General features: G+C 38.0%; 1 protein-coding gene across 4 annotated transcripts in view; it reads left to right on the top strand.

Annotated features, from left to right (window-relative positions):
* Positions 1-21,495, top strand: part of kiz (kizuna centrosomal protein) — a 26,491-nt gene extending 4,996 nt beyond the window's left edge. For all 4 annotated transcript variants that reach the window (XM_046855899.1, XM_046855897.1, XM_046855896.1 and 1 more), the window contains 12 exons: positions 1-15; positions 3,058-3,592; positions 3,969-4,161; positions 6,584-6,703; positions 7,201-7,368; positions 7,827-7,977; positions 9,242-9,407; positions 11,769-11,831; positions 13,630-13,737; positions 13,945-14,002; positions 20,161-20,210; positions 21,167-21,495. The exon at positions 1-15 is cut by the window's left edge. In XM_046855899.1, the coding sequence (XP_046711855.1) occupies positions 1-15; positions 3,058-3,592; positions 3,969-4,161; positions 6,584-6,703; positions 7,201-7,368; positions 7,827-7,977; positions 9,242-9,407; positions 11,769-11,831; positions 13,630-13,737; positions 13,945-14,002; positions 20,161-20,210; positions 21,167-21,270 (1,731 nt within the window). In that variant the 3' untranslated portion in view covers positions 21,271-21,495. The remainder of the gene's footprint in view (positions 16-3,057; positions 3,593-3,968; positions 4,162-6,583; positions 6,704-7,200; positions 7,369-7,826; positions 7,978-9,241; positions 9,408-11,768; positions 11,832-13,629; positions 13,738-13,944; positions 14,003-20,160; positions 20,211-21,166) is intronic.
* Positions 21,496-22,574: the final 1,079 nt, after the last annotated feature.

Genomic DNA, 22,574 nt, shown 5'->3' with positions numbered 1-22,574 from the left:
ATCGAAGCACAAAAGGTAAGAGCTTTCTTAAACCATTATTTGGTCTTTCAAGTCGATGGAGGTTTGCAAAGCTATCTCTGCATTTGACGAGAGATATCACCATTTCCCTTTTATACACAAAAAGAAAAGCGAGTGAGCGAGAAAAATAATGTAAGCTAGCGTATCCATTACTCTGCAGTTCTTCTTCAGTAGACACTTTTATTTTTGCATTTTATGTGGCATATTGGTGTTCAAAGGCTGCAATTAATTTACGATCAAAAGGTATTTGGGAAGTGCTTGAGGTAATTACTGTGATGTTCTTGGAGCTGGAATGATTCTTTAAAAATTTTTATAAAGCAGTATTACAGGCTTTAAACCAAAATGTTAAGCATATTTATGAAGCTGGGGGGGGGGGGGGGTCGTCGGGCTTGTAGTGACTACCTTTTATGTTAAGAGCATGGGCCGTCTGCTTTCTTTTTTAGCCTCAGTATTTTGCTGCTTACCGCTTAGCAGTAAACCGTTATATTAGCCATCTGTGATTATGACCAATTAAAGTGCGCTTCACTCTGTAGTTCTGCAAAACCAAAATCGGCATTATGTAGACACTATGGTTTTGTCATCATATCAGTGGTAGCACAGGTGCTTAATCCAGCATTCTGTGCTTGGGCCACAACTGTAGCTGGATCCTGCGGCTGCTTCTTTCCGTCACTTCAAGCCATTTGAGCGCTTTCAGATGAAATGTGGAAGATGGCTCATAATGACTTGGAGCATGTTGTCTCAAGCAGTCACTTGTGACTGTGTGTCCTGCGCCACCCCCCCCCCCCACCCCCGGAGCCTGGCAATATTACAATGAGCAGAGATGGGAGGAATCACTCCATTATGCATACACGCCACTGCTGGCTGCGCGCATGTCCCCGAGGCAGCAGTATTCATTAGGGGAGCTTACCAGCCTGAAAGCTGGGAAGCCATGATAACGGGATATGATTTTCATATTTAATACTTTCCTTGGAAGAGCAGGCGCGTGCCACAGATTGATAGAAGAATCAATTGCTACTTTAGCAAAACACTTTCTACTTTGCCCTGCAGCTAGCGATGAAATCACTCAGCCAAGAAATTAACTTTTCCTTCCTCTCTCACTCCTCCTTTTTTATACCACTGGATCTGGCAGGCAGGCCTTGCGGTTTACAGTGGATGTTATTAAGCAGCTAACTGTTTGGTATTTAAGACCCTTATCAGAAAAGACACAGAAGCCACGCGTTTTGTTATTTTTGTGTGACAGATTTTTCTTCATCGTGCTGTGGTACCATTGCAGGCATGAATCAGAGCGTGGGAGTAAAACATTTCTGAAGATTAAAAGTTAAGACGGAGATCTCACTACACTCGGCTGAAAAGATGATTGGAAAAGAAATCTAACCTTTACCCAAATTGAATGGCTTACATATGGCCCTTTGAAACACATTTTTGAGTTTACTGGCAGCCAGCACACCCTGAATTCTTTTTTTAATGATTGTGGATGAAGCTTAGTAGATTTTAAGAAAGAAAGGAAACTATATTCAGTGCATGCCTGAGATCCTAAGTATAGTACAGCATATAGTCTTCCTATGTGTTTGTCTTCATGACTTACAGACAGTGGTAGAATTATTCGAAATGTGAATTCATGTGAAAAAAAGATGTCTACTTGAAATAAATGATGCCTTAAAATTAGTGAGTGTGTGTGAGTGTGTGAGTGTGTGTGAGTGTGTGAGTGTGTGTGTGTGTGTGTGTGAGTGTGTGTGTGTGTGTGTGTGTGTGTGTGTGTGTGTGTGTGTGTGTGTGTGTGTGTGTGTGTGTGTGTGTGTATATATATATATATATATATATATATATATATATATATATATATATATATATATATATATATATATACACTTTTTCCAGATCAAACTAATATAAATATTAGTAAAAGATAACACAAGTGAACGCATAATGCAATTTTGGTTTTCTCATCTATGCAAAATTGTTGTAATTCGGCCACATTGGAGTGTTTTCCAGCATGAACCGCCTTTTTAAGGTCATGCCACAGCATCCCAATAGGATTCAGGCCACTCCAAAGTCATTCAGACATTCAGATGTTGACTTGCTGGTGTGGTTTGCATCATTGTCCTGCTGCAGAACCCAAGTTTGCTTCAGCTTGAGGTCAGGAACAGATGGCTGGACATTCTCCTTCAGGATTTTTTGGTAAACAGCAGAATTCATGGTTCCATATATCACAGCAATTCTTCCATGTCATGAAGCAGCAAAACAGCCCCAGACCATCTTACTACCCCCACCATATTTTACTGTTGGTATGATGTTCTTTTTTGAAATGTGTTACTCTTATGCCAGATGTAATGGCACACACACCTTCCAAAGAGGTCAACTTTTATCCCCTCAGTCCACAAAGTATTTTCCCAAAAGTCTTGGGGATCATCAAGATGTTTTCTGGCAAAACTGAGATGAGTCTTTATGTCCTTTCTGCTCTACAGCAGTTTTCATCTTGGAACTCTGCCATGCAGACCATTTTTGCCCAGTCTCTTTCTTATGGTGGAGTCATGAACACTGACCTTAACTAAGGCAAGTGAGGCCTGCAGGTCTTTGGCTGTTGTTGTGGGGTCTTTTGTGACCTCTTGGATGAGTCGTCGTTGTGCTCTTGGGGTAATTTTGGTCGGCCGGCCACTCCTGGGAAGGAGAGGGGCAAACACTTTTTCACACAGGGCCATGTAGTTTTGGATTTTGTTTTCCCTTAATAATAAAAACCTCCATTTAAAAACTGCTCGTTGTGTTCACTTATCATTTACTAATATTTAAATTAGTTTGATGATCTGAAACATTAGTGTGACAAACATGCAAAAAAAAAACAAATCATGACACTTTTTCACACCACTGTATATATAAAACACACTTCTGTTTCGAGAATAGAGGTTTGCTTCTTTTAAACATTTTCCTTACTGTAAATATGCAAGTGATGTAAATATTGTTAGGAAATATTATTCATTCTTTCCCCATGATTTTGATAGAAGTTATTTCACATTTTTTCTCCCTCTCTTTACAAATAATTAGCAGGAACAAAGCCGGTCACTTCCTCTCAGCACTGGGCGAACCTCGTCTCAACCTGCTATCACCTTAATGGGTTGGCAAGCCCTCAAAGACACTTTGGTGGAGGATGGCATCATGAGCGCACATTCACTGATTGAGCCAAAAGCTAATCACCCTTCATCTTTCTTGCTACAAAGCAGCCCTTTGATGAACCCCACCGTTTCAAAAGCCAGTGGCAACAAATCTTTATCTGATGACATTCTAAACTCCAGTGATTTTCCTGAAAGGCAGCTGGTGTTTGATTGTGATGCGCTTGTGAGAGAAGTAAAGGTGTGTGGGTCAGAACAGCTGACTTCTCCTCATGTGACCTTGAAGGCATCTGGAGTGTGCTCTCATCACAGAAGCATGAGCAGGCCAGAGAGCAGTGTGTCCTTGCAGCACCATCCTAGTCAGAGTGCTTCCCCGGATATCATACACATAACGGACTCCTCTGTGCGCAGGAACTCTGGAGATCATGCCGGACCCGAGTTGGCACAGCATCATCATGTACCTATTCCAGGTTAGACTTGTTTTTGCTATATTGTTTTTTTAATCTCTATTGCAGGACAGTGCTCTGTTGTTTTTGCAAATCATAACATCATCACAAACAGAATAAACACAGGTCAGTTATATACACCACCTGCTTATGGTTTAAGAAAGGTGATCACTTATCATTTGTCTCACAATACTACACAATTGCAAAGGTTGGGGTCTAAGTGTTTATTTGCTTTCTGTGATTGGTATGTGATGTAAGTAGAGATGCATACAGACAGTTGATGTAAATTAAAGGTGGGTAATTTTTTTTATCAAGTTAAGAACACTTGTTTTTACCATTTTGTTTGATCTCCCTTGAAATGCTGAATGGTGAAATGTTCATAATGTGTGTGTGCTTTCAGATGAGAGCAAAAGCAGGAGCCCCAGTATTGACAACTCTGATGCAGAGGTCACCCCTGAAGTTTCACATAACTCCAGCAGAAATGTTTCAGTTTCACTTGGTGATCGGCTCCATGTTGCACTAATTGACGAGAAAGAAAAGTCGCAGATTGGAGTGGAGACCAGAGAACCTCTTTTCCCAAAGCCAGAACATAGGTAGATTTCAACTTTCAAACAAAATTGTACAAATCTGTACAATGCAGATCTCATGCAGTATATTCATTTTCTAAACCTCAATCAAATATCAGTTTAATTAAAGATTGAGGAACGATCTTCAAGGCCTAATCATATGTAAAATAGTTTTTTCTGTTTCAGTCTTTTGAGTCTCTGTGTGAGTGAATTAATTTCATTTATTTTATTACTTTTATTTTTATTTATTTTTTGCATGCGTGTGTGTTCTGCTGTATGTCTGTCCGTGGGAATTTGATGAACTTTGGGTCATGCTTCATAGGCCTTTGATCATTGTGACTCAGTGGCAGCTTCAGGACATCATGTAGGGAAGGCTTAGACCCTGAATCCAACATTATTGCCCTAATCCCTGATAATGCTATAACGGAGCAATTTTCTACTTGGGAGAGTTGCTTGCCATAAAGTCGACAATTTCTTGACACTGTCTGAGTGTTCAGAGAAATGGAAGTGTGGGCAGCACTTTAGGAAGAGTACCCATGAGATGATGTCCACCAGTTTATATAATTTGATTGTATTTGAATTGCTCGGCAGCATATTCGATTACCGGCCGAGCTGCTTTATGCTCATTATGAGCAGATTTTAGTGCAAATGGAATTTATCAGGAAATCTATATGTAAGAGTAGGATCAGGGTTTTTTTAATCATTAAAATATTAACAAGATAGATTAAAAATGCGGCCTGCTTTAAACCTCAGCTTTTCATAGTGGCTTGGGAATAATGCAACACACCAAACTATACCTGCTCCTTTTACTGATGAAGGATAAATGGTGACTAATGAAAAAATAATCGATAATAATTGATAAATAACAATATAGTTACACGATTTATGGTGGACCTAATGGAAATGTGTGTAAAAAAAAGGCAGGTGGTTGGACAGATTGCCTGCTCTCAGAATGAAGTTTCATAAATACCTCTAGTGAAATGTGTAGCAAACTGACTAGTAATGGTTTAATGATGCAGCATATTGTTATCATTACCTTTCCTCACTGATTCAGTCTGGCCTAAAATCACTGTAGCGATTAGGAAGTCTTATTTGGTAGTGGAGAATGCGGGAGTGAAAACAAATCTAGTGAAACACATAGCTTACAGTAGAATAGGAAAAGCTCTCTGATTCAGACATGCCACCAGAAATCATTCCAGATGTAGTGTAGCTTTATTTAATTTTTTGCAATCTACGTATATATATATATATATATATATATATATATATATATAATATATAAAATATGGATCCCTCAAATGTTGTCGAATGGACACCTCAGGCACACATTTGGGCTTCTACGATCAGGCACAAAAATTATAGATCATTTTGTACATCATTACACCTTTACTGACTAGCTCGTATTTTCAAGCATTTGACAGAACCAGATAGATATACTGGCTTCTGCTACAGTTTACACATGAATATTGCCTCTCATTTCCAAGTACATTTTCTTGACATCAGAGGTCTCTTGTGTTTTTGATCATTTTCCTATATATACTTTATTTCACCTTGTAATAATTCAGTTCTGACCAAGCAAGAGCTTCCTTCAGATTTTACAAAAGTAAGTAAAGTCTAAGTATGAATATCTGGCCTTGTGACAAGATAAGTAGTAGGCTGTTTTTTTTTTTTTTTCTCTCTATGCCCGCTTTCTTCTCCTAGCTCAGTGAATGCAAGCCATAAGTGTGAATATAAGCATATCCTGGCCTTTAGAGCAGTTCTTCTTTTTTTTTTTTTTTTTTTTTGGCTAGTGTTTGCTTTTTAAAATCGTAGAAAGAGGTGATAGAAATGTATCCAAGTAATATTGGACAGCACATTATTAAAATAAATGAATAAAACTTTAAAGGCTAAAGAACCATAGATGCTGGGTCCATTGCTAAAGGAAAGTGTGTTAGTAAAAACATTTTCTTCCCCATGCTGCAATAGTCTGAAGTGGGCTTGGCCAGATGGCTTGTGCTCTACACATCGTCACGGATATAACTCACACGGGATGTTACCAGGAAACGGTCATCACAGAGGCAGTTGATTGTATTATGGCCTCTGACCTCTGAAGCAATTATTCTTTTAGGACCTTTCATGTGGGAAAGGCTCAAGATTTAGCTCTGATTAATAATACACAAAGACGGATATATGAATAATAGTATTTTCTGTCAACAACTGAGATTGATTTGTTGACAAAAAAAAATGCAAAATTTTTTTTTTTCGTATTTCAATGGGCAATAGTCTCAACTTTGTTGTCTGTAGCTCTGCATTCTTATTTGTACTAACCGCTGTCCTAATTGGGGATTTTTCTAAAAAATTTATTTTTTTATTTTATTCCCTTTTAGTAATGTATGAAGCACACACATGTAGATAATACATAAAAGGTGGTCGTTTTTATTCTGCCATCAATTTACTTTTCTAATTTCAGACTGGCCGTTGGAGAATTCATTTATCTGCTGGACAACATCGAGAAGCGACTCCCTGCCAGAGACACCGAGCTGTACAGTAACCCTGCTGTCAGCGAACAGAGACTCCAAGAAATCATTAGGTACAATTGGTAGCTTTTCCCCGAGTCGTCTTCTCCTCATTGCAGTGGTGTTTATACCTCCATTGGAAATTGCATTATCCTGTCTTTAAGAGCACTCACTTTAGATTAAGTGTCATTACTTGGCACCAGCAACATTCTATCAATAAATCGCGGCTTCTGAAGGGTTTCAGATCACAGTGAATTGTCATAGTAACTCTCTTCTTCCTGCTGTTGTGTTAAGAGCTGATAATTAGGATGTGTGTCAGCAAATGAATGTGTTTGGCATCTTAAAATGATCCATTTTCTTATTTAACTTGCAAATCTGGTCGATTTGTAATGGTGTTAATTAATTATTATAAATAGTTTGCAATTTCATGTGTGTGCATGTACAAAACTGAATCCATTAGAGTGTATGTGTGTATGTGTGTATGTGTGTATGTGTGTGTGTGTGTGTGTGTGTGTGTGTGTGTGTTTTAACCTGTGTGTATTTAGGCTGCTTATAACTGTGTATTCCACAGCCTGTGTAGTCAGCGAGCAGAGTTGAAAGGAGAGGAGCTGAGTGTATATGGTGCTGTGGTTCTGCAACAGCTGCCCTGGTTATTATGGAATACGCCTCATGGTTGCCTGCTACACAGTGACCTGGTCAGCAAACACTGGTCCACTACAGTAGATCCAGCACACATCAGGTAGTGCACAACCTTCAGGCTGCTGCCTCAGCATGGCTGTATAGTGTATGTTGCTTAGATTCTCCCTACATTTGACTGTTTAAAGTAATTATCTTTCTTAGAAGCACCAGTGTAGTTCATCAGAAAGACTCAGTCCTAATAAACATAAAATAGAGAGAAATATGATCACATGATTACTACATTAATATGCTGATTAACCCATGGAATGGTCTTATATGGACCTTCGAATAATAACATGAACAGATATATTTGGTGCATCCGTACAAGCCGTGATGCTAAGGACTATCCTCTCCTTGTTATTCTCACTTGTCTTTTTTTGCTTTCTTTTGTGAAATAAACATGTTGGGTGCATTTTGATGGTGTATGCTTTGTGTAAGAAATTATTACCATGTAATTTTTCAACACTGGTTTAATGTCAAATGCTGACCAGTTATACATGTGTGTATGTGTGTGTTCAGGTCTTGTCTGGCTGGTGACAGTGTTGCTCTGTGGGAGCGCTGGTTTACACACGCCCTTCAGCTGCTGCAGCATAGGATTCTTTCCCTCAACAGCATCGTGCAGCTCTTCACTCCACTCCTAGTGCACTACAATGCCTCCTACGCAGACAAGGTAGCGCTTCTATCCACTCAACCTTAAATAGGTGTAGACTCGTGTTCGTTTTGAATGGTGTGCCATTTGTTATTGACAATAAAGCTCAGTACCAGTGTTGCACTAAAATACCATAAGTGCTTAGTACAGATGGAGTTTTGCCTGGCATCTCTAAGGCTCTAAATGATGAATTATTATTATAGGTGTCCTCTGTAATAGGAATTAACATTTAGGGAAATCTGAGTCTAAACAATATATATATATATATAAGTAAATACAGAATATATTTGAGTTCAGAATTATGAAATAAAATCTAATAATTTGTTTGTCATAATATCAATAAACTATTTATTAGTAGTTCCTGACTGATATTAAATCTTCCCCAAATATATGAAACCAGAATACAAAAATGCTTAAATGCATGAAATAATGTAAAAATGTCTTGTCTTCCAGAGTAGTTCAGTGTTTGAAAATGGTTAATCACAAGAAAGAGAAAGTCTAGAGCTCTCAGGAGTGTGATCCAACAGCTCTCCCACCCTCATGGCCAAGAGTAGCAGGAGGATAAGTGCTTTTCTTTCTCTCTCTGCCTTGTTTCCTCTGAGAGAACAGAAAATGTTTTGCATGCACGCCAGTTTGCAAGACTAATATATCCAAATTTAAAATGTACCAGTTTGCTAAGATCTTTTTGGCAGGCTGCAATTCAACTAATATACAGCTTTATGTTAATAAGGACTGTGACATGCATGTCTGCAAGTCTGTTCTGGTTATCTGGGTTACTGATATACTGATTAGAGCTAAAATACTAGAATTACATAAAACATTTGAAGTGCTTAAGTTTTCAGATTAATGCTCATTAAATGTTTCGAATAGTACAATTTGTTTGAGAGTTGGGATTTAAAGAGTAAATACCGCGACGTCTTCTTTAGATAAGGGTGATTCCTTTAGCGATATAATCAAAGTCATCATCAGCTGTCATGCTATTGCTTTTTTCTAAATTGTACCCTGCATTTCCTGTGAAGATGTCATAGTGAGATGAAGCGGGCAGGAAATCCTCTGCTGATAACGTCCCAATTATTTGAATGTGTTATCAGTTACACGGTTGGAGACAATTGGAAATTTTGTGTAATTTATGTCACTCTAGATGTCTCTATCTGTCAGCAATGCTGAATTGAGTAGAGGAGTATGTTTAGTGCTGTTGTGTTACAGGTGTATCTCTGTGTGTGTGTGTGTGTGTGTGTGTGTGTGTGTGTGTGTGTGTGTGTGTGTGTGCACGGTTGGGATACAGGCCGAAGTGCTGCTGAAGAGGCTTTTGACCCATGCGGCTGAGACTCATCACTCAGTGGAGAGTGAGGACTCCTCATCCTGCAGCTTACCCTCGCTTTTAAATGACAGCGTGGAGATCAAACCGGCCAGACCCTCCAAGAAATCATTCAGTTCCACTGGTACACGCGGTCAGTGCACGCCCACATCTACTCGCACTTTTGCTAGCCATACACTGCCATTTTCTCCTCCACAAGGTTATGTAGAAAATGTAGCTATGGTCAAAACACTGCTGAAAGCTGATGTCTAACAAAAAAATATATTCCTATATTTGAACTTGGAACATCCTTTTTTAATGCGTGCAAATATATTTAAATATTAAAGTAAATGACATTTTTTTTGTGATTTTTTTGTAGTTTCTAATAGGTCTTTTGTTTTGGGGGCAAGGTAAAATGCTACTCACTTCAGTTAAGTACGGGTGATTGTAAAAACCCTAGACTTTTACCGCAGATGAAGTCCTTTTTTGTCTGTACAGTATTTTCCGGACTATATTCCGCTACTTTTTTCCCCACGATTCAAACCTTGTGGCTTAAACAATGAATCGGCTAATTTATGGATTTTTCCTGGGTTTTTCCCGGTTTCACAAGCTTCAAGCCAAAAAACTGATCCCCGTAACATTAGACCAATGAAATTGCCAAACGGGTTCAGGTGAACCAATGAAACTCTTTATATTAAATCGTGCTTCCACTGAATCAGGCCACACCACATCATAAATATGGATGAGGTTCCTCTGACGTTTGACCTGCCGCTCACTCGCACTGGCAACAGGAAATGCGACGTCACGCTAAAAACAACCGGGCATGAAAAAAACGCACTTCACCTGTGTTCTGAGCTGCACGGCATCGGGAGAAAAGCTTCACCGATGGTGGTTTTTAAACGCACGACGATGCCAAAAGAAAAACTCCTGAGAGAAATTGTTGTGAAAGGAAGGAGGAAGACAGTGAACAATGACTTTCTTGGTAGGCTACTGTTTAGATACAAGCCTGTAACAGACACTGTCTTTCGTTAAAGCCATTGTGTAAAGTTCATTAGTTTAAATGTAGGCTTATAGACAGGTGCGGCGTATTTATGTTCAAAATAAAAATCTGTCAAATTCAGTGGGTGCGGCTTATATTTGGGTGCGCTTAATAGTCCGGGAATTACTATAGTATCTTTTGGATTATATTGTCATAAAGGTGTCTATTCCAAATAAGTTAAATGCATTTTCTCTCTAAATTGGCAGATTTTGTTTTCTATAACTTAAGAGTTAATTCTGCTGTTACCATCATAAGTGACATCATCACAAAGATTAGTGAGCCTGTTTCAGAAACACCCATGCAAGTTCAAGCTGTGATACACGCTCCAGCATGCTTGACCAGTGAGGGTCTTTGGTTTGGATAAACAAATTGGACTCTTTCTTTCTCCATATATTTCTCATTTCATCATTTTGGTGAGGATCAATTAAATAAACTCTATATATCTTGGTTCCAGAATTTGTGAGGCTCATCTATGCATTTCTGAAGCATGCATAGATGTGCTTCCATGTGTGTGTTACAGTGCACTGTTTGGGCTGTTTAGTCTTTAATTAAATTAGCTTGGTCATAGAGGGCCTTTTTAAAGAAGCAGAAAATAAAAAATTTAACACGTACCGTTTTAACGATGAGGCATTTTTTTTTTATTGCTTGTAGCCAATAATTCATCACAGCAAAAAGGCATCACTAACAGGCACAGAAAAGCTACCCAGTACCAGTAGGTGGCTCTGAAGGGCTGTTTTAAATGTATTATGCAAAAGAAAAAAATTGCTGGGTACATTAATATGAATTGAACAGTAAAGTTAAGCTTCAGGGTTGTGCATATTCTAGTCCAGAGCAACATACTGCCTGAAAATAATGGATGTGGATTTTTTTTCTTCTCTCGAGATATAGTGTTGCCCGTGCGTCAGTCATATCAAATTATTTTGATCTGTGTTAGTATTAGATTTTTTGTTTTTTTGTTAGTGCCATTGTCAATTTGTTACTTGCATGTGTAAATAGTAACTTTTTCCAGTAATTACAACTACAGTAAGTATATAAGTTCAAGATATTGTAATGTAATACTTTTATGGTATAATGTTCTATAAAATATGCAACACTTACAAATAGACGTTTAGTTAATTATATAAATAGCTGATCTGTTATGCAAAGATTACATTTAAAAAGCATCCTGCATAACACAAAAAGTGAGTTAGTTGGTTATGGCACTTGATGCCCACACAGGTCTAAGATGCAGACAAGGTCATGATTGCAAGAAGAGCAGATTGGAAGAAGAGCAGGGTAGTGGGGCTTTGGAATACTCATGAGAAAATGCTGTGTCAGAATTGCATTTCTTTTTCCCCGATAATGCCTAGCCGACCATCCATTCCCCATTTAAACCTTTCCCAGTCCCTGTCCCTATCAGTCCTGCTGTTCAGATACACAAAGGCTGCACAACAGCCCCTTACCATGCTTTTCTTTCTCTCGTTTCTTTCTTTCCAGGAGAACAAAGTGATGAAGAGGACAGTACCAACCAAAGCCCTGTGGAAAGTATTCCTATTAGAGGTAAAAAGTCAGTACAGACATCCCGCCCAATTGGAAGATTCTTTTCTTTGTCACTGAATAACGGGGGGCCTCTCCCCCAAAACAGACATTTGTGAAAAGATGATGGAGGTGAAAGTTTTAGCTGAGCAGCAGAACAGGTCTTCTAATTATCACAGGAGAAAACAAGCTCATCTCCCCCTTTTTTCTGTCATCGGTACACATGAAGCTGAGATTCTCCGGCGGCATAATGCAGCCATTTAATTGTCCTCCGGCCAGCTGGGGGGTGCCATACAAGATCTGGCATTGGTTCTCATTATCTTCTACAGCTAGAGGCAGACTTGAAAAGATTGGATGTGAAGGCATGTCTTTAAGAGTTCAGAGTAGCAAGCCCCCAGCACCAGGCTCAGAAATGTAAAACTGTCCATTATTCCACTTGGCTATCTGATTTCATACTGTGCCTTTCATCTGCTGGGTTGCCTAAAGAAAGAAGTCCAGCATCTTACTGCCACTAATCAAAGGCACTGCAGTACAAAAAAAGCACAAAGAAAAAGAAAAACACCTCTGTTATCCCTGCGCAGGTCGGAGATGTTTACCAGGCAGTCACTAGGATCGTTCTTTTGCAGTCATCACTGTAAACACCCAAATCATCTAAATAAATCCCTTTTAATGTGTTTATTTCTATTCTATTCACTGCGCACAGTGATGTTTTTGTAGACTGCAGCACACATGAAAGCAACCTTCAGATTTAGTTTAGCTTTCTTAGTCAATAAAAATAGGGGGGAAAGGCACTGTTTATGTAGCGTGCATGTCAACATTTCTAGTATTGCCAGTGAGGTAATGAGGCATCGCAGAGTATAATGTCTTTTTTGCATGTTATACAGTCACTTTAGGAGCTATCGTTCAGGAGCAATTGTCATTGTTATTATTTTCCTTTTTCTGCCTGTCATTATTATCTTCCTCTTCTTTTTTTTTTTCTTCTTTGTTTTTTAAATTATTATTATTATTATTATTATTTTGAATTTTCTTATCAGTTGTAGTGAAAGTAGGAAAAATCCTACAATCTCATTCAGTTAGTTTGGCTCTCAAAGGTTTACCTGACAATTCTTTAAATAATTTGGTTTATGAAGTTGGATCTGCCATCAGTATACAGTATTTTAGGCAGGTGAGCGCATGCTGGATTATGACTGTAAAACAAGCTACATGCATATAGATAGAAGATGCACATTTCAGATCATCAACGGCATTAAATAAAAATCTATAACATAATTATAAAAAAATATATATATATATATATATATATATATATATTATATATATATATAAAATATAGAGCGCTACTTAAAGCTACTTTTGAAACAAAACTTTTGGAATGTTAGCTCAAAGTAAAACAATAAAGGATGAGCTCATAATAGTTCAGCAAGTGTGAGCAGCAGAGATTATTATTACTTAAATGTAAAATTTTAGTTTAAAGAACACCATGTTAATGCTGTCTTACCATTATCATTATTCCTTTTGAATGTTTTGAGACAGAAGCATGATTTGAGGTCTGAATTGAGGTCTGATGAGCGATAACAAAAAGGATAGCGTGCTTCTTGTTGCATGGCGACAAACCGGCTGCTTCGTTTCTGAACTAAATCAATAGTTTAGTGTTCATCTTCTGTCTTTCCACCTCCACTCTTTCCTCATCAGAGCTCTCAAAGGCTCCTGTTGGTTCATCAAACACAGAGGCTCTGCAAAGTTGGAAACCCAGGTCCTGGGCAAATATTTGATCAGCCTGTTTTGTGTGTGTGTGTTTTATCTTTTATCTTTATTTTTGTAGAGACAAAAGCATATCAGCTGCTTAAACAATCAGTCACACAAGAGAACCAGTGGCAGAATGCACAGAAGGAGAAAGAGGACGAAGATGGTTCTGACTTCGAGCCATCAGGTAAATGATCTAGATTTTTTTTGAAGACTACTATTGTTTACACAATGCTAAGCAGTGAATTCACACACACTGGTGATTCTCGGGTTATAGTGGTAATGTTATGTCATGTCATGTAATCCAAGTGTTCTATTATATAATTGCCATATTTTCATTAGTAATGGAACAGTTCACTTGTAGTGCACGTGCCTTACTTTTTTATATTCACAGGTTTATCAGATAGTGAAAAACCAGGGAGTAGCAAGAGGCTAATTCAAGACAACATGCGGTAAGAAACTGTTTGAGTGATGGTGATTTACGTGTTTTAATAAAAAAAATAATAATAATTTAAATAGAGAACTGTGATGAATTTTTACACTTTTTAATAACATGCATCCTCACACAGCAGTATATTTGATTGCTTTTCCAAATCACAGCTTTAAATCACAGAAAAGCTTGAGTGTAGAATATTTTAACTCGCACATCAATAAATCTATGTACAATCAGCTATGAAATGCAGAGGAGCAGGGCTCTCCGTGCTGATATGCCTCTTCACTGTGGATGTATTAGGGCAGGTAATGGGTGGGCAAACATTATGAGGAGTAATCGTCTTTGATTTCATGTGATTACTGAGCGCCGTGCTGACACAAGGGCCAGGAGTCTGTTGGCCCAAGCTCTCCTCTGCACTGCCTCTTTTTGTTCTGTGCACTCCTTCTCTCTCTCTCTCTCTCTCTCTCTCTCTCTATCCATCTCTCTTTCTCTCTCTCTCGTTTTCCTTTCCTGGCTAGCTTACACTATTAGCCAAGGGAAAGGCATAATGGCCACACTCGATCAGAGCTCTCTGATGGATGCCATGGCCTGCCCAATGAATGGCTGCATTAATAAACATGAGCCATCTCCTGGGCAAGATGCTTTCAGATCATAACCCATCCCCCTCACCCACCACACCCCACAGCTCCAAGTTATAGCACACACTGTCAGAATCTGTTGAGCAAGACACCCAGACCTCAGGACGGTCATTTCAGTGATGAGGTCACAGTGTTTTTGTTTGCTTGGACTGGTTGTAAATCAGTTCAATATAGTGTTGCAGTTTAAAGGCAGAAGATTTTTTAGTGTTGTGTAGTTTTCCAGTGAACGCTTTCATATTTTTTTTTTCCTGTTTAAGAATGCCTCTTACCATTGCAATTTCTTGCGCTTTATTGCTTCCACAAGTGCCCTACACTTGAACACTACAAAACATGTGCTCATCTCTCTCTCTCTCTCTCTCTCTCTCTCTCTCTCTCTCTCTCTCTCTCTCTCTCGCTCACACACATATACACACTTATTGCTGTTATTTTGTTACTGAGATGATGAGCAACATCAAAAGACGAGCTGGCTGGGCCTAAAGTTGAAAAAAAAAAAATTATGCCTGCCTCTCTGTTGTCTTAGCCATAATTACGATGTGGCAGTTAAGCCGACGCTACAGCTGAGGGATTGGAGTTTAAAGCAGGGCTTTGCTGCAAAAAAATGCATTTATGGGCTTTTGTGCTGCTCCTCATTATTTGTGGGGCCGATTCATTAAGTAATTGGTTTGCAGTTGTTTACATGAGTATTAAGGCCCCCTATTCAGTAGCCTTTGAGAGATACATTGTGCAAATGTTGCATGTTATGAATGCCCAATGGGAGGCGGGGGGCCAGGCCTATTGGCCAAACACTGCACTCGGCTGAAAGGAGCAGAGAAAAGCGTTGAGCGCTTCTTTGCATAGCAATGACTCGCTCCTTAATAAGCTTTCCAGATTAAATGCATGCAGTCCATACAAGATGCAAGAGATACTCTTAACACATTTATATCTGCTCATTTTACTATTATGGCACTGGAGAGAATTGGGGTCTTTCTTATTTTTCCTTCTCTTTTTGTCTCTCTCTCCCACACACATGCGCACGCTCTCTTGCTCTCCCTTGCTGTAAGCTACTTTTATACGCACAGTGCTGTATTAATATTAATGACATGGAAAGCAAACAGATCAGCTACAGTTTATTAAAGATAAGCCAAACTAAATCTTTTGCTGGCATTGTAGTGTGTAAATCAATAATGCTTTTGTGCCCCAGTAGGGATGAAACGCACGATAGTAGAATAGTACGCAGGGTAGTAAAGAAGCCACGCTCCCTGTAAAGACCACTTGTTCCCTTCCTTTGTTTAGGGGTGCATGCCACAGCTTCCTCCTCTCCTGCAGCTATTCTGTCCTGTTCTACTGTAGGCATGTGCTGCGACTCTGATTTCCTCCACATGGATTATTTCCTGATGTTATTTAGTTGCAAGCTGCATAGTTGTGAGTAACTTGGTTTCTTAAATGTGGCTTTCTATGGTTTCTTAAATGTTTTGTTGCCATACAACAAGTATGAGACACAATGCACTTGCTCCATAATTTATTTTGTGGCAAGAAAGCATAAGGTAATTCCTACATACACAAATACTCGTAATGGTCTGCCTGGCCTGCCAGCTAGGTAGTTGTGAAGTGGGGTGTGCGTGCGTGTGTGTGTGTGTGTGTGTGTGTGGGAGAGAGAGAGGGGGAGAAAGGGGGAGAGAGGGAGGGACAGAGGAAAGATATAGTTGCAGCATTCATACCTCGCAGCCACTGGGGGTCACTCTGCTTTTTTGTGACTTCAACAAGCCAGTTAAGTTAAAAGTTAAATCAATGCCACTGTATAATTTTACACAACCTTGTTGTTTTAAAACATGTTTACTCATCATGTATGCACTGGACATTACTCGTTGTTCTTTTTATTTATTGATAGTGTTTGATTATTTTCATGTTTGCTCCTCCGATGCTACATTCTCTATTTTCACTTTAGCGATTTCAATTTATTTACTGGCATAACTTCATATTTTACTGCCTAATTCTGGATTTTAGTACATTTCTAAAATCTTGTAATTGCTCCCACGAGCTTCTCTTTAGTGTACTTATAGCAAAAAAAAAACAACCCCAATCATAAAATCCATGCAGTTCTTGTGCTCAGCCAATAGAGAGCAGTCATATTTCAGCTTACTGAATAACCGAGTCATTTCCGGACAGTGTCCTGTAGAGGTCGCTCTTGTTGCTCTTGACTAAGTCATTACCTCATTGTGACACTCCCCATATCCCCTCACCCACCTCCTCCGGCCGCAGTGCAGTGCAGAGGTCTAATCAATCCGAAATCAGGCGTGCTGCAGGTCAGTGCTGCAATGAGTGTGGGAGGAGGTGAGAATGGCGGCACTGCCTCATTTTTGCACCCTTACACAAACATTGTTTCAGAGTGCATATGCTATTAGCATTTCTGTGTGGGTGGTAATTTTTTTTTTTAACCCAAGTAAATAAGCGGAATTTTCCATAATCACATGTGACTAATTACAATACACAATAGATGCTAGTTTGAAATGATACTTGACATATATAATTCTTTGCAAATTCTTCGGTTCAAGAAATTAATTAGATTTTTATTATGTATTTCATTTCTCCTCTTTCTCCCATCCTTGTTTCTTTTCAACCTGCCTGTCTTCCATCAGGCATTTTTGCTTAATCTCTTTGAAGAGATATTGTTAAGTGACATGAATGAGGGATAATAATAAACGCAGTAGTGCAGGGACTTTGACCGCATGTTTGTTTCTTTTCAAAAACAATTTCAGAGCAGAGAAACGGTCTCGTTTCCCAGACCCTTTTATTATGTTTAATCACACAACTATAATGATGCGAGATCACTGTTATTATGAAAATGACTGCCCAGATGCCAAGCATGGAACAGGAGCAGTCTGTTTACCTGTAGCCCAGTGAATACAATGTGCTGTCTGCCTTTTTATTCTCGTTTTAAATTCATAACGGCAACCCACACATATATTATGTCCCATATATTAATGTAACGAACGCTTGCATGGAAATGAACGGGGGCACTTTGCATCTAACATTGCAGGTACGTCCTAATGCCCAAAACAATGTGCAACAGACACTGGGGGGAAAAAAACTACACGAGCACTGCAGCGGAGGTAAAACAGAGGTTTCCGTCAAAGTGGTAATTTGCATCATTTTACACATTACATTCACCTCCGTGTATGAGACACAGCCAAACAGTCGCCGGTCCAGTCTTACATATTCAGATTCGTTGCCTCAATTAAGTGAACCTCAGCACAAGATGAACTGGCATAAATGTTTATGGAAATGGAATATTAGATTGGAGGGGTCAGTGGCATCCGCAGCTCTCTATGGTAATCATGTCTTGAAATCAGACCCGTCCCTTCTGAAGAGGAGCATTTGATGGAGCGTTCCCATGGCATGCAAGTCATAGAAGAAGAGCCCAATTTTACACACAGAAACAGGCATTTATTATTTTGCTTGTTCTTGTTATAAACACAAAAGGACAATTTGTTGATTGGTGTAAGAGATGAAAAGAAAAACTGATGTTTAATACTTTTGCAGCTATACTATACTATACTAAGTGTGCTTTTTTTTTTTATTGATATTTTGTATAGTTCTGCATACAGAAATGTAAATCATGATTGTTTAATTATCAAACACACAGCAGTTGTCCGAAGTTCAGTTCAGTTACGCGATTACACGATTAATGAGATTTAATATACCATTGTGCTCTTCAAGGTTACATCAAGAATCTGCATTTAAAAAACAAAATCCTTTTTTTTTTTGTTTGCATCTTCTCTAGAGGTTAGTAAATTACAAAAGCAGGGTGTATTCATAGTTTTCCACTAGTTCATAATCACTTCACCTTGCAGAACATTTCTAACGAGTTATATTATGCATCATTTGTGAAATACATTTCGGCAAAAAAAAAAAAAAGAAAAGCATTAAAGTACATACTTTGCATCCTGTTTATTTAACGTTGGAGGATCATTTATATAAAAAAACGAGTGCTGAAACTAGGAAGTAATCCTATTCGATTATTGTTGTAATAGATACTACATACTATAAAGTGTGCTTGAATATACACATTTAAGCAAAAAGGCCATCTTATTTTAGCAGTTGCCAAGAATGACTAGAAAATGATGGATGTTTGACTGAAATGTGGATCGATTCAGATCAGGGGTGCTGACCTGGAGAGTTCTGGGAATAACCCAAGATTTCTTATTTTCCTTTATTTTCTTTGAGACGCACAAAAAAAGAGAAAGGCGCCGAATAAACAATATGGGTATATGATAACGCCGAGGACGCTGATAAAGATGAAGACGAAGACGACATTGTTAGGACCTGAATAGACCCTGTGCTGATGGAAATTGAAGAGGAAGCCTGTATGAAAAGTAGCTTGGGCTCTTGCATATGCATTGCTACAGATCAAAGGCTTGCCAGGGGTCACTCATTTACATACAGATATCACTGATGCTATGGGAACCCAGCAACCCTCTGCTCAGAACACTTGTGAATAAGGAGGGCCTTGACTGGGTCCTTCAGCACAATTAGAAAAGGAGTCAAGGAAGTTTATTTGGCCACTCTGCTCGTTTGCAAACAGCCTTAGCAGGCAAATGGCAGCTCCCTGGAAGTTTCCATATATATAATATATAAATATATATAAATATATATATATATATATATATATATATATATATATATATATATATATATATATATATATATATATATATATATATATATATATAAATATTTGTTTTTTGTTCTGAAAAAAAATTTTTCCCCACATTTTTTTTTGGTCTGTGTAAAATAGGGAAAAATCTGTCTCTGTTTTTATAAAATGCTAAGTGGTGAGATGAATCTTTAAGAAATATATGCTTTTACCATCTTTTTGTCTATTTTTTGTGAATCCTATTTTTAAAAAAACAGGGTCATTGTGAATTCTTGTTAGTGAGGATTATCACACTGCAGATTAATCAGTATCATTATTTTATCATAATAAACTGAATATTAAATGATAATTTAATGATTCAAGTGAGTTGATTGTTGACGTTTTGATCATCAGGTCCTCACAGAACATCTGTGTGACGTGCAAATTGCACATACAGCCCATGTAGTGCTTTTGTGACTTGGTGCATATATGTGTGTGTGTAGTGTAATGTAATGTGTTTTATATATATACACACACACACATGCGCGCACACACCTGTATATACAGTATGGTGTTTAAATCAAAAGAAAAAGCTTTTAAATGGGCAGACTGGCATCATAATCACTACAGTGAAAAAAATTATAGGCTGCCAGTAAGTCTGATGCCATGCGACTGACAACAGCAGCCAAAGATTTGTGCTATTGATGTGATGCCTTTAAAGAGTATGACCAAAAGAAATGTGACAGGATTTTGTACTCTGTATAGTTATTTGCTTTGACATGATAAAAAGATTTTGATTTTGTGATAGATTTTGGGGGGGACGCACATTGGAGCCATTCTTAATATTAACTATATAATATATTAAATATTAAATATATGTATGAATGTGTTTGATTTATTAATGAATTTATTTATTTATTTTGACAGGAATGATGCAAATATAAAAACCCAGGCCTTCTCTGCAGTTCAGTCAAAAGGTAAGACCGAATGTAGTTATCAGGCGGATTGAAGGTCTAAATTGCACTACATTGTTTTGGTAGATAGCCATTTAAATGTATTGCTTCTTCTTAAAACATTATTAAAAGTTAATTTGCCACAGTGTTGTTGAATTCACAAATCTGATTGGTGAGATTATGTTAATAAATTTTCACTAAGTGCATAGTTCTGACATTATTTATTTTAATGTACTTGCACAAGTATGCTATCGTTTAGTAACAGCTTATTAAGTAGGACTTGACTTGATATAATCGAAGCCCAATAATAAGCAAATGAAAGCCATGGTATTAAATTGTAAACATGGAAACAGTTGTGAGAAGATATTAATAAGTTTCCAGTGTGTTTCTATTACTTAGTAACAGGTGGAAAAAAGCCAAACTGGTCAGGGGAACTGTTGTACCTGAAAATATGATATTCTTTATAAAGATAATTGTAATCGTGGCATATTGCAGTGATACTAGAGGTGCAAAACACTTCAGAGGGTGGCCTATTGGAAAATGATCATTTTGTTTCTTTCAAGCAGCATGCCACATTGTCTTTTATTTCTGACTCATCTACATCTTAAAAGCTTGCTTTATTAGCAGTTAGCAATTAATTCATATACTTTGAGTAGTAAGACTTTCTGTATTTTATTTAAAAGCACCAAGGGACTGTCCTTGACACCAGTCAGTAATAAGCATGTATATGATCAAAATTTGCATGAAAAATTAAACTTTTATTGAAACATATTAGTTATTGATTTTTAGCTGAACCAGATTCTGTCTGTATCAATGCATCTCATCCTTTATACTTATATTATATGCATACATGTTTGTGTATACTAAGTGACAATGAAATTATTAATAAACACACATTTATTATTACTTATGCATTTGAATGGTTTGTGATTGCAGATAGTGATACATATAAATTTTAATATATTTTTATTTTTTCTCAGCTTTTTGGGGCGATTCAGATGACACCAACTCGGAAATAGAAATGGCCTTGTGTCCTCGTTCCTGCAACGCTAATAACAGTGACTTTGATGACTTTTATGATTAAGGTTTTATTTGTACCAAGAGGCCGTTTTGTTTTTCACCCGACGCTGCAGTAACCCTTTTCACTAAATAAAGTTTGTTTCCGAGGAACATGAAAACAAGGAACAAACAAGTGAGCAAAGAACGTGGAGAGCGTTCAAAACAGCCTGGTGTTAACCCTGCTTGAGTCTCTTTAACTGAACAACACTTGGGCTTGGTTAAAACAGATTAAACTTGGTTTTTAAAGTGATTTCCTTTTGCTCTGTGGTGAATATTACAAATTTCAGATCTCAACACATTGCAAGCACCTCAGCACATTTTAGCATCAGAGACGGAGTGGAATGTTGTGAGTCAACTCTAGTGAAAAGCTGCTACACAATGGCCTTTCTGGATGCTGCTGAAATACCTTTGAACTCACTCAAGTACCTATGGCCCATTTAGAAGGACAAAATGTGTTGCACTCATCTGAATATAGAAACAAATGCTCGCTATATTTGCACTGCCACAAGAACAAAATCCGATGGCTTAATGTGATGTGGGATTCCTGTCTGCGCTGCACACTTTACCTTGAACTAAATATCAACGTGCATATGCGGTGAAAGGTACATGCTTTCACAATTCACTTCTTAATCTATTCATGGTCCTCACTCAGCCTTGAAGAAATTGTTAAAAATTAGTGTAATGAAGAATTTTCTTTTCTGCATTAATCAAGGATTATTTATGAAGCCTATTAAATGGCACCAAATATGCATATACTGTGAGGAACATTTACTAAAATGTCAGAGGTTCTAATAATATCCAGATTCAGATATATACATTTAAATTTCAATAGAAATATTACCACCTAATGCAACACAGCAGTGTCATATTCGTATAATAGGGTCGTTTCCACCCCATCCCCCTGAAACACCTAATCGGTGCTAATAACTGCAGCCATTTTAATGGAATTGAAACGGTACACATTGAAATTGCCACATACTGATATCCGAAACAGTTTCCACTACCATCAATATTCCTCATCACCTGTGACTTGCATCTACACGAGTAGGACTGTGTTGCCTGCTTCGCAATACGTTTCTGCCTGCAAGTTAATTTGGTCTTGTGTTAATATAATTAGCATACACAAAGGCTTAGAATCCTGTAATAATATAAAAGCACCAGCATTCAGTCCATCAGTAGGATTCCATTAGTCATTTTTTAGATGACCTTATGATGCTGAACCTGCTAAAGTAGGACTCCACACTCATTAGCAGTAATGGCTGTAGGTAGCCTTGACCCTCGAGTGCTGCACATACCAAAACCTGCATGCATCATTTGGAGTTTGCCAGA

This window comes from Silurus meridionalis, chromosome 8 (assembly GCF_014805685.1).
Source record: "Silurus meridionalis isolate SWU-2019-XX chromosome 8, ASM1480568v1, whole genome shotgun sequence".
NCBI classification, from domain to species: Eukaryota; Metazoa; Chordata; class Actinopteri; order Siluriformes; family Siluridae; genus Silurus; species Silurus meridionalis.
Note: the sequence above shows the minus strand (reverse complement) of the source record. Positions and strands in the feature narration are given on the sequence as shown.